Here is a 10,495-nt window from a genome sequence, read left to right on the forward strand (position 1 = left end):
CGTCACTTTGGCGCCTCCTGCTGCTGCTGCTGCTGCTGCTGCTGCCGTACCAGCTCCGCCTTGAGCCGCTGGCTGAAGTCGTCGGCGATGTTGTCGTCGTCCCAGTCCTGCTCCCACAGGTGCTGGTTCTTGGGGTCCTCCTGCCGCGAGTCCCAGTCTGCGGGGCGCAAGGACCGGGGGCACTGGTTGGAAGGGCCAGGTGTGACAAGGGATGTGCTTGGAGCGCAGCAGGGAGCGGCGGCGGACGCGGGCTGAGAGGCAAGATGGGGTTGGGGCGGCCCACGGCCCCAACATGCCACAGGCCGGTGCGTGGTGCCTAGGAACACGCCATCCAGCACCAAGAAGTGGGGCAGAGAGAACAATGAGCTCCCCCGCTGTCTGCTGCATCCATCCACCCGCCGCGCCACCCGCCGCCGCCCCCGCTCGCCCGCCCCCTGCGCACCTTCCACCTCAAACTCCTCGAACTCGTCCTCCTCCACAATCTGCTCCTGCCGCTTCACGGTCTCCTGCTGCGGCTGCGCCATTGCTGGTCCAGTGCAGGGCGGGCGGCGATGGCGATCAGGGGGCTGGAGCAGCAGAGTGGGGTCCAGGGGTCGCCCGGAATGATGGCCGAGAGGCCTGGAGCGCCTGATTGAGCCCACTGGCCCTGCCTTCTTCCCGTCCCCTGCTGACGCTGGCGCGTCACCCCCATGCGCCCCGACCAACCCACCCCGGCCATTGAGGCGTTCGCAGCAGGCAGCCGGCCACCGCCGTCAGTCGCTCAGCCGCTCCAGGCGTTTCACCTGGCGTTTGCAAACGGCTGCCCGCTCCCTGCGCGCTCCCATGGATGGCCAGCCTTGATGGACGCGCTCAAGAAGATAACGGGCAAGCGCAGCAGCAGCGACGCAGCGACAGAGGCAGCGACCGGATCACGGAGGGAGGTGGGTGGCGCTTCCTAGGGCTTGCTGGCGGCCTTGCTGCGGTTTGGTGTGTAGAGAAGTGGGCGCTGGGGGCGGGGGGACTGTGCGTGGGGGTGACCCTCACCCCGCCGACTCGCCGGCGCTACTCGCCGCACCCCGCCGCTGCCTGCTCCGCCTGGCACGCAGGTGTCGTCCGCCAGCAACCAGCGGGCGACCGCTGAGGTGCAGCAGCAGTTCAAGGAGCTCACGCTCTCCCCGGCGCAGCGCGAGGGCAAGGAGCCTGTGTTTGAGGGGCGGGTGACAGGTGCGCAAGGGGCAGGCGGGACACCGTGGTGCACCCAGCAGCAGCCTGGCGGCAGGCAGCGCAGCGGCAATGCAGCCGATGAGCACCCATGCAGCAGCCTGTACCGCTCTGTCAGGCAATGAGTCGGCTGTTGGATGGGCAGGCAGGCTGCACATCTCGGCCCAGGCATGCCGTCCATATGTGCCTCGTGCCTGCATCCGGGGCTGGAGGCTGTGGGGCAGGAGGCGCACACTCGGGCAGCCGCAGCGCAGCGCACACCTTACAACGCGCCACCAGCTTGCATGGCCTGCACGCTGCAGCACGGCAAAGCAGCAGCGGCATGCGGGCCGCCCTTGCCGCCGTGCAGACCCACCATGCACATGCCTGCATTGCTCTGTCTCCTACAGGGCCGTGCCTCCCACCCATCACCCGCTGTGTGATTGCCATCCCACCCTCTGACCGCCCGCGCGCTCCGCCCGCCTGCCTGCCTGTGCCTGCCCGTGGCGCAGAGGGTGACCCCAACAATGTTGGCCACGTGATCACCACCGCTGGAGGCAGTGGCGCCTCCAAGCAGGTCATCCGCTACCTCACGGAGCGGGTGGTTGGCAATGGCTCCTTTGGGGTGGTGTTCCAGGCCAAGTGCATAGAGACAAGCGAGACGGTGCGCCGCCGCGCTGCCGGCCCACCTGCGCCGCCACGGCTCAGAAGCTGCTGTATGTGGGGGCTGGCGGGCTGGGAATGCGGGGCATGTGGGCATGGACAGCTGCCAGCTTTAGGAAGGCAGCGGTGCTGCTGGTGCGGAGGCGCCCGTCTGCTGCCCCACCATTGCCCTGGCGGCCGCCTCCCTGTGTCCCTGCCTGTGGCCTCACACCTGCCTGCCCCGCCCCCTCCCCTGCCCCGCCCCGCAGGTGGCCATCAAGAAGGTGCTGCAGGACAAGCGGTTCAAGAACCGCGAGCTGCAGATCATCCGCATGATGAGCCACCCCAACATCGTGCAGCTCAAGCACTGCTTCTACACCACCACCGAGAAGGACGAGGTGGGGTGGGGTGGTGGGCAGGGGCTGGGGCGGGCCAGGTGCTGGACTGGGCAGGCGGCAGGAAGGGTGCTTGCGGCAGCAGGAGGTGGGGGCGGCATGCAGAGCGGAGGGCCGGCCGCAGTGGATGGGTGCGAGGCGCCACGAGGCGGGGGCGGGCGGGCGCGTGATCGCGTGGCGTGCTGCCTGCGTGGCGCCACCCGTACCGCAGGTGTACCTCAACCTGGTGCTGGAGTACGTGCCCGACACGGTGTACCGCATCAACAAGCACTACACCAAGAACGAGCAGCGCATGCCCATCATCCTAGTCAAGCTGTACACTTACCAGATGCTGCGCGCGCTGGCGCACATACACTCCATCGGAGTGTGCCACAGGTGCGTGGCGCCGCCCTGCCAGCCACGGGCAGGGCGGCGACGGGGACGGATGGAAGCGGTGGGTGCAGGCTCGGGCTGGCAGACCAGCAGGGGGTGGCAGGCGAGGGCTGGCAGGCTGCCATGAAAAAAGCGCGCCGCCCCATGCGTAGCCTCGCCCCTCTCCAAGCACACGTGCACGCCCTCGCTCGCCGGCCCCGCAGGGACATCAAGCCCCAGAACCTGCTCGTCAACATCAACACCCACGCCCTCAAGCTCTGCGACTTTGGCTCTGCCAAGACGCTGGTCAGGTGCGGCGAGGCAGGCCTCTCGGGGCGCCAGCCAGCCGCTGGCCGGCAGGCACCCCCGGTGGCACAGTGCCATGCCCCCACTTCAGCCATAAGGAGGGTGGGGAAGGGGGGGTGCAGCCAGATGCTGGGATGCCCAGGAGCTGCCGGCCAGCCTCGGCACCCGCCACCTGCACAGCGCAGCACGTTGCCGCCACCGAGCAATGCGTCACGCCGCCCGCTGCCGCCCGCCGTGTGGCGCAGGGGCGAGCCCAACATCTCGTACATCTGCTCCCGCTACTACCGCGCACCTGAGCTCATCTTTGGGGCCACAGACTACACCTGTGCCATCGACGTGAGGAGGGTTAACATTGGGTTATTGGGCGTGTGTGTGTGGGAGGGTGGCTTGCGTGCCTGCATGCTGCCTGCGGTCCTGGCTGCGCTCTGGCCACCGCAGCTGCTGCAGCGTCTGGGCGAGCGCGCGCGGCGGCATCCATGGCCGCTGCCGCCGCCACGGCGGCCTGCATGCGGGTGTGGCGCTCGCGCCCCGCGGCCGACGCTGCGCCTGGCGGCTAACCGCGTGCGCAGGTGTGGAGCGTGGGGTGCGTGATGGCTGAGCTGCTGCTGGGCAGCCCGCTGTTCCCCGGGGAGAGCGGGGTGGACCAGCTTGTGGAGATCATCAAGGTATGTGTGTGGAAAGGGGAGGGGGGGAGGGCTGCTGGTCATGTTGAGGTCATGCGGCGGCGGGAGGGAGAGGCGGGCGTGTTGCAGCGGCGGTGGAAGCGGGAGTGTGGCAAGAGGGTGGGCAGGCCATCGAGCACGCGGCTGCATTGGACGCCTCCTGCAGACTCCCCCTGCCCTTCGCCCTGCACACCGGCTCTCCCTGGGCCCCACCGCACGCCTGCCCTGTGTCCCTGCCACAACATGCAGGTGCTGGGCACCCCCACCCGCGAGGAGATCCACGCCATGAACCCAAACTACACGGAGTTCAAGTTCCCGCAGGTGTGTGCGTGTATGTGTGTGTTGGTGGGTGTGGAGCCTCAAGGAGAGGAGCTGTTGGGGAGCCGGTAGCAGGGATGGGTTGGACTTGTATGGGCAAAGATGCGAGGTGTGGACAGAGGAGCAGACGGCGCCGAGGCGACCTTGCCGGCCCCCCAACCCTGCCCTGCCGGCCCCTGTCCCCCACCCCTTACCCCCCGCCTGCGCATCAGATCAAGGCGCACCCCTGGGCCAAGGTGTTCTCCAAGCGCATGCCCGCAGACGCAGTCGAGCTGGTGAGGCGGGCCGCTGGGGGTGGCAGGGGGGTGGCTGGTGCCAGCAGGATGGCGCCGGCCAAGTGGCGCGCGCTGCCCTCCCTACCCTGCACCTCCTGCTGCTGCTCTTCTGACTGCTCCCTTCCCATGCGTTCCACACCGGTCGGGACCGCTGCCTGCTTCTGCCCCGGCCTGCCCAGCCCGCCTGGCTGCCCCTGTGCCTCACCTCTGCGCCCGCCTCCCGCTGCCCGCCCACGCTGCCCGCCCGCGCAGGTCAGCAAGCTGCTGGTGTACAGCCCCGCGCAGCGCTCCACCGCCCTCGACGCCCTGCGGCACGCTTTCTTCGACGAGCTGCGCGACCCGGCCTGCCGCCTGCCAAACGGTGAGCGGAGGGCACATGCGCCCGCTGTGTGCATGCCGCTCAGCCCTGTTGGGGTGTTGGCAGGCAGACGGGCAGCGCTGCTGGGCGGCGAGCTTAGCAGGTGGTAGGCGACAGCGAAGGGTGGACGGGAGGGCGCCGGCTGCTGCCTGCCAGGCTGCGGCCTGGTGCTGTGGCTGCCTGCAGTGATAGGAGGCCGGCGACGTGGCCTGCGCCCCTGCCGGAGGCTCCTGGGCCTACAGCCGCCCTTGCTGCGACGCCTGCCTGACCCCGCCTCACCCCCTGACCCCCCGCAGGCCGGCCGCTGCCGCCGCTGTTCAACTGGATTGACGGGGAGCTGCAGCAGGCGGCCCCGGAGCTGCAGGCGGCGCTGCAGCCGCGAGCGCCAGCAGCAGCAGCCGCGTCCCAGCCGTAGGGAGCGCCTTACCAGCTTGCCGGCATGTGGCCGCCCCAGGCGCCAGCCAGCCAGGGCCCTGCCGGGTGATGCGGCCAGGCTGTCCGATGGCACCAGCGGCCCCCGCTGCCGCCGTCCGTGGAGCGCCGCTGCAGGGTCATGCAGCCCATGCGAATTGGCGGCGCCCCACTAGGAGTTAGGCTAGGATTCCACTGCAAATCAGTTCCACCTTCTGCTGCGGAGCCCCCTCACTGCTCTCCTCCCCGACCCTCCCCCCTTTTGCCTCCGCTCGCTACCCCTCCTCTCCTTCCAGCTGTGTTGCTCCTCTCCCCGGCGCTCTTCTTGGTCTCGTCAGTCCTGTGCCCTCGTCTGCCGTCTGTGTGGTGCCCGCCCCCAACGTGCCCGTGCCTGGGATTTTCTCTGTTGCCGCCTCTCCTCTGTTTGCCACCCACCGACCAAAGACGGCTCCACCGCGCTGGCTCGACAACACAGCCACTCGCTCTGTAACTAGCTGACTTCGGGAGTCTTCAGGCACAGCTGCTTCGGATCCATAGGCAGGATGGATCCCGCCCGCCTGGCGTCCGGTGCCGCCACATGTGCCTCCGCCATCCATACCCAATGCGATAGGCGCTGCACCCGCATTATTTCGAGAGCCCTGTCACCATGCGTGAGGTCAAACTCCTAACCATCACCGTGACCACCGCTTCCGGGCACGGGGTGAGCTCTCGGAAACCCGCACAGGGTGTCGGCGGCGCCTGCTGGACATAAATGGATGCCAGCCGGCTGTCCGCAGGCATCTAGTGATTGCCCCGGCCACGCCCACGCCGGCCGACACAAACCCCTCTTCTCCGCCGCTGCTCCGCTCTCCGCCACCTGCGCACGTGTACCCGCAGGTCCACGCCCTGCTCCCCTCGGAGCCCTGCTACTGCACCGTGGAGGTGCCCGGCAACAGGAAGCAGACCGGTTTTGGGAGGGCAAAGGTAGGGCAAAAGTCAGCGGCGCGTTTGCAGCGTCTCGCCCAACCAACAGCCCTGCACGGACCGAATCCTTCTTTACCAAATCCTTTGTTTCCTCCCCCTCACACAGGCCGGCTCCAGCGCATGCCAGTGGGACGAGGCGCTTGATTTCGAGTACGAGGGAGGCACGCCCAAGGCGCTGCACGTGGAGGTGAGCGGGGGGCTCTGCGGCCAGCCTGACGCCGCCACCGCTGCTGCTGTTGTGCCACCCGCTGTGCGCCGCTGGGGCGGCTGCCAGGCCGTCAACCTTGGGCCCGCGGGGCGCTATCACAAGTGGCATGCCCCGCTTGGGGTGGCCCGCTGCGCTCACCAGGCAGCCTCCACCTGCTGCTGGGCCTGCTCTTCCCCGGCGCCCCCTGCAGCTGCACGGCCAGCTGGCGCACGGCGCGGACGACCTGGTGGGTGCTGGGGATGTGGACCTGCATGAGGTGAGTGGCTGGTGGCGCGGGGCCATGGTTGGGGTGGGAGAGACACTTGCGGTGGGCTGGGCATGCATGGGTACAGGGCAGCAGGCGCTGGCAGCCAGGTGCTGCTCCTGTGCTGCAGCGCATGCTGGCAGGCCTGATCCGCTGCCGGGCTGGCCTGCCGGGGCTGGGCTGGCGCAGGTGCTGGAGCGTGGCACGAAGCAGGTGGTGGAGGTGCCGCTGACCAAGGGGGGGCGGGAGCTGGGCGCTGTGGAGCTGTGCATACAGCACACAGCCATGCCCGGTGCCAAATGAGCGGCACGGGCGCTACACGGCTGCCGCGGTAGCTGGCTGCAGTGGTAGCTGGCGGCAGCGGCGCAAAGCACCCATATCAAAATGGATCAGCCAACAGTTGGCCGGCACCGTACCCGCTGCCCCTAAACCCTGTTTTTTCCGCTCTGTGATGATGCTCGCCCCCCGAGTGTTACTTTTGAGCGCATGTTGCAAATTTTCATCGTGTGATACATGTGATGCAGTGCATTCCCTTTACAAATGTGTATTTTTTCTCTAATCAGCCATTCCCTGCAGCCAGGGGCAGGGAGCAAGGCAGCGCACACGCCAACGCGCTCAGGCCGTCAGGGCGATACCGACGCTGCCGCCGGCCAGCTGCCTGCTCCCCGGGCCCCTCCTGCCGCCTCTGCCAGCTCCGCCGCCACCTCTGCCGCGGTGCGCTGCCTGCAGTAGCCGGCCACGGCGGCCAGCGAGGCTGCCTGGCGCTGGGGGGAGTAGGTGGCGCAGGCGTCTGTGACCAGGGTGACGAGGTATCCCAGGTCGCAGGCATCCCGTACCGCATGCTCGACACACTGGTCTGCAGGCACAGGTGGGGCGCTGGCCGTCATTGCTGGTGGAAAGCGGGAGAGGAGGTGGGCGGGCATAGGGCAGGGAGGGAGGCAGCAAATTGTTTCATTCGCATGCAGCCGGCGGCAGGGCGCAAGCTGGTGTGCGCCCACCTGTGACGCAGCCGCACAGCGCCAGCTGGCGCACGCCCAGGTTGCGCAGCAGGTAGTGCAGGCTGGTGGACTGGAAGACGGAGCTGCTGGTCTTGGGCAGCACAATCTCGTCGGGGCCCGGCTGGATGCAGCCCAGCATCTGCTTGGTAAGAAGCGGGCAGCGGATTAGGCAGGATGGCAGCCAAGGAGGCTCTCAAGGAGGCAGCCCTGCCAGCCTCTACTGCAGCTGCTCGGCTGTCCTTCCGTCGCCCGCTGCCGGCGCAGCCTGCCCTGCCGTTCCCACGGTTCACCATGACATCAGTGCACCCTGCCTGTGGCCCGCACCTGCGCGTCCCAGCTGCCTGGCGGCACGTGGAAGCCCGAGAGCTTGTAGTCCAGGCTACGGTCCCGCCCGTCGGCTGTCAGGCTCTGTATCACTGTGTACAGTACCTCCACGCCTGCTGCCCTGCATGGTACGCGAGGAGTGAGGTCTGGGGTGTGGGAGAAGGGGAGGAGGGGGAGCAGAGGAGGCAGGCCGTGCGGCCAGGCATTCAGTGGGGCGGCGGCGGCCCACCTGCAGGCCTGCTGCAGGCTGGCCCACAGCGGCGTGCACTGCTCCACCCGCTGCATGAAGTGGCGGACGTCCTCGCTCTGTGGGAAGGCAGGGAAGCCGCCAGCTAGCTCAACTGATGGCGCGACTGCGACATAGCTAAATCCACAGAAGCCCAGCTTGCCCGGCCGGCTGTAGGCAGGGCCAGGCCGCCGACAACCGTGCACGCAGGCCTGCTCCCTGCTGCCCTGGCCCGGGGCACCTGCTGCTGCTTGGGCGCCAGGCTGCGGTAGATGGCGCCCTGGCGGCTGCAGTTGTAGTTCTGGACGTCGATGAAGAGCAGGGCAGCGGCGGCGGGGTCCAGCGCCGCCTGCCGCCCCTCCGCCTGCGGCCAGTAGTACGCCATGGCGCCGCGGCTGGAAATTGGATGGCTTAATCGATCCGCAGGTGGCTTGGTGTGCCCTTGCAAGCCGGCAGGGAGCAGAATGGCAGCGGAAAACAGGGAAACAGAGGAGGGATTCGCAGGTTTTCGCCTGGAGGCCCTGAGGCGGTGCAGACAGAACCGGTGATGCGCAAGGATTGTGCCGAGATCGATCTGCCCTGTGTTGAGCGCCTGCCCAGCTGGCATCCGCCACGTCGGATCGTCAAGACCTCCTGAAGCGCCTGGGCCTCTGGGATGCCACCAGCATCGCTATTACAACGTTGACAAGTCTGCGGAGCCCTGCACAGCCTCCTAGCCAGCCATCACCTGCTGCTCCGCACCGTTTCCAGCCCCCGGCACCTCACATCTGCTCACACCGACTGTAAGGGATCAACCAGTAGCGATGGGACGTAGCAGGTGCGCTGCCCGCGACACGGCGAACCCATCTGGGCCGTTTTTCTGCTGTGGTGCGCTGCTGAGGCGCCCCTGCAACTGTCCTCCACCTGCAGAAGCCGCAGCAGAAGCCGTGAACGGCGGCGGGAGCGCAGCAGGAGCAGAGAGCGGCGGCGACCGCGCAGCCGCAGCCGGGAGCTGCGTCGAGACAACCGGTAAGGCCTGCTTCATTGCCATCGGGCCTACCTGGGTACCCCCACTGCTCATGCTGTTCCTCAATGCCTTGTTCCTCCCCACCCTGCCCGCAGGCGACGGTCACCCATAGGCCGGGAGCAGCGGCGGGAGCGCAGCCGGGAGCGGGACCGGCCGCCGCCGACGCGGGATGATATTCATCATCGGGACGGACCACGCGAGCGGGGACGTGATGGCAGCCGGGAGCGGGACCAGCGGGAACATCGAGAGCAGCAGGACCAGCGCGCAATGCCGCCGCCGGCGCCGCGGGGGCCCGGACCATGCTTCAAGGCACGCTCGCACGCTGCCCTGTGCTTGGGCCGCCTGGGCCGCCGCTGCCGCCGCTTGGCCGTTGCATTTGTTGGCCTACAGCTGCTGCCGGGCGATGGCACCGCTGCCTGTCTGTGGCAGGTGCCTCTCGGCGTGCTGAGGCAATGGCTGGGGTGGTGGCAGCCTGTTCTTTGCTGATGTGCGCCGCCTGCCACTGTGCCTGGCCCACCTCTGCCTGCAGTGTGGGGAGGAAGGGCACATCGCCCGGGACTGCCCCACCGCGCCGCCCGGAGGCGGCGGCGGCGGCAGGGGGCCCTGCTACAAGGTGCGCCTCCGCCACGGCGGCTCTGTCCGCGCGGGCATCATCGCCGGCTGGTGCCCGCAGCAGCATCACCTGCAGCGGCCGTGGGCTGGGTCCTGTCGAAGGCACCCTGCTTGCCGAGCTGACCCTGCCGCTATGCCTCCCCCTGGCTGCCTGCAGTGCGGGGAGGAGGGGCACATCGCCCGGGACTGCCCCAACCCAGAAGCCCCCGGCGGCGGCGGCGGGCCCAGGTGCGGCCGCTTTCTTCCCTGCCTTGGCAGCCACAGAGGCAGCCGGCGAGCATGCTGCCAACCTGCCTGTGGCCAGCAGTTCGCCATTGTCATTTGTGCTAACAGTAAACTAGCGAGCGTTTTATAGATGCCTGCCCTGACTGCGCTCTAGCCTGCTGTCGCGGCGGGCGCGTGCAGGCGGCGGCGGGGCGGCGGCGAAGGCGGCGAGGAGAACATGGCGTGGGGGAAGCCCGGGGAGCAGGTGCTGCTGCTGCGGCGGCGGTGGCCGCTGCTGCTGCCGCTGCCCAGCGGCTGCGGCGGCGCCGCTCCTTTCTTCTGCCGCTCCCTTCCCATGCTGCAGCTGCTGCTGCGGCCGCTGCTGCCGTGCCCGCTGCACGCTGCCACGCCATCACTGCCAGCCAGGCGACGGACCCTCTGTTGCGTGCGCACCCAGCACCCAGCCCACCGCCCGCCGCCCGCTGCGCCCCGCGCCTGCCTGCAGGAGGAGGATGCGGCGCCTGATGTTGAGGTGGACCCGGAGTTTGGGCTGTCCGGGGCGCTCGCCGCCGAGACCAACAAAGTCAAGTGCGCGCCAGCGGGGCGGCGGCCGCGGCGGGGCCGGGAGCGGGGCGGCGGCATGGTGCCCCCCGGCCCGCGCCCCCTGCCCGCCCGCCTGCCTGCGCCCCGCTCCAGGGCGCGTGCCGGCGATGCCGAGAGACCTTCCGAAGCCGCCGCCGCCGCGTGTGCTCAGCATGAGCACCCTGCCGCCCCGCCCCGCCCTGCCGCAGCGGCGTGGTGCTGTGCACCAGA

At 69.0% G+C, this 10,495-nt stretch overlaps 5 protein-coding genes across 5 annotated transcripts in view; 3 read left to right on the forward strand and 2 right to left on the reverse strand.

Annotated features, from left to right (window-relative positions):
- Positions 1-2: 2 nt before the first annotated feature.
- Positions 3-524, reverse strand: CHLNCDRAFT_136604 (hypothetical protein; the record flags this gene model as incomplete). The annotated part of the gene is made up of 2 exons (XM_005845561.1): positions 3-157; positions 443-524. The coding sequence occupies 2 exons, from the start codon at positions 522-524 to the stop codon at positions 3-5; spliced, it is 237 nt and encodes a 78-aa protein (XP_005845623.1).
- Positions 525-839: 315 nt separating this feature from the next.
- Positions 840-4,901, forward strand: CHLNCDRAFT_136605 (hypothetical protein; the record flags this gene model as incomplete). The annotated part of the gene is made up of 12 exons (XM_005845454.1): positions 840-920; positions 1,086-1,203; positions 1,692-1,843; positions 2,091-2,219; positions 2,428-2,591; positions 2,792-2,878; positions 3,119-3,209; positions 3,443-3,538; positions 3,785-3,856; positions 4,066-4,128; positions 4,381-4,489; positions 4,783-4,901. 12 exons carry the CDS (start codon positions 840-842, stop codon positions 4,899-4,901), a joined length of 1,281 nt encoding a protein of 426 aa, XP_005845516.1.
- Positions 4,902-5,543: 642 nt separating this feature from the next.
- On the forward strand, positions 5,544-6,615 carry CHLNCDRAFT_136606 (expressed protein; the record flags this gene model as incomplete). Its single annotated transcript, XM_005845455.1, has 5 exons — positions 5,544-5,597; positions 5,774-5,860; positions 5,967-6,047; positions 6,259-6,324; positions 6,502-6,615. 5 exons carry the CDS (start codon positions 5,544-5,546, stop codon positions 6,613-6,615), a joined length of 402 nt encoding a protein of 133 aa, XP_005845517.1.
- A 320-nt stretch (positions 6,616-6,935) lies between these two features.
- On the reverse strand, positions 6,936-8,245 carry CHLNCDRAFT_25734 (hypothetical protein; the record flags this gene model as incomplete). The annotated part of the gene is made up of 5 exons (XM_005845562.1): positions 6,936-7,168; positions 7,311-7,449; positions 7,635-7,755; positions 7,864-7,940; positions 8,102-8,245. 5 exons carry the CDS (start codon positions 8,243-8,245, stop codon positions 6,936-6,938), a joined length of 714 nt encoding a protein of 237 aa, XP_005845624.1.
- The window catches only part of CHLNCDRAFT_58505 (hypothetical protein), a gene marked incomplete at both ends in the record, with an annotated part of 14,546 nt that continues 12,294 nt past the window's right edge, over positions 8,244-10,495 (forward strand). Inside the window, 8 exons of the mRNA XM_005845456.1 lie at positions 8,244-8,286; positions 8,611-8,677; positions 8,770-8,868; positions 8,962-9,295; positions 9,396-9,479; positions 9,636-9,706; positions 9,884-9,947; positions 10,188-10,270. Of these exons, the coding sequence (XP_005845518.1) occupies positions 8,244-8,286; positions 8,611-8,677; positions 8,770-8,868; positions 8,962-9,295; positions 9,396-9,479; positions 9,636-9,706; positions 9,884-9,947; positions 10,188-10,270 (845 nt within the window). The remainder of the gene's footprint in view (positions 8,287-8,610; positions 8,678-8,769; positions 8,869-8,961; positions 9,296-9,395; positions 9,480-9,635; positions 9,707-9,883; positions 9,948-10,187; positions 10,271-10,495) is intronic.

Source organism: Chlorella variabilis (assembly GCF_000147415.1).
Source record: "Chlorella variabilis unplaced genomic scaffold CHLNCscaffold_17, whole genome shotgun sequence".
Lineage (NCBI taxonomy): Eukaryota > Viridiplantae > Chlorophyta > Trebouxiophyceae > Chlorellales > Chlorellaceae > Chlorella > Chlorella variabilis.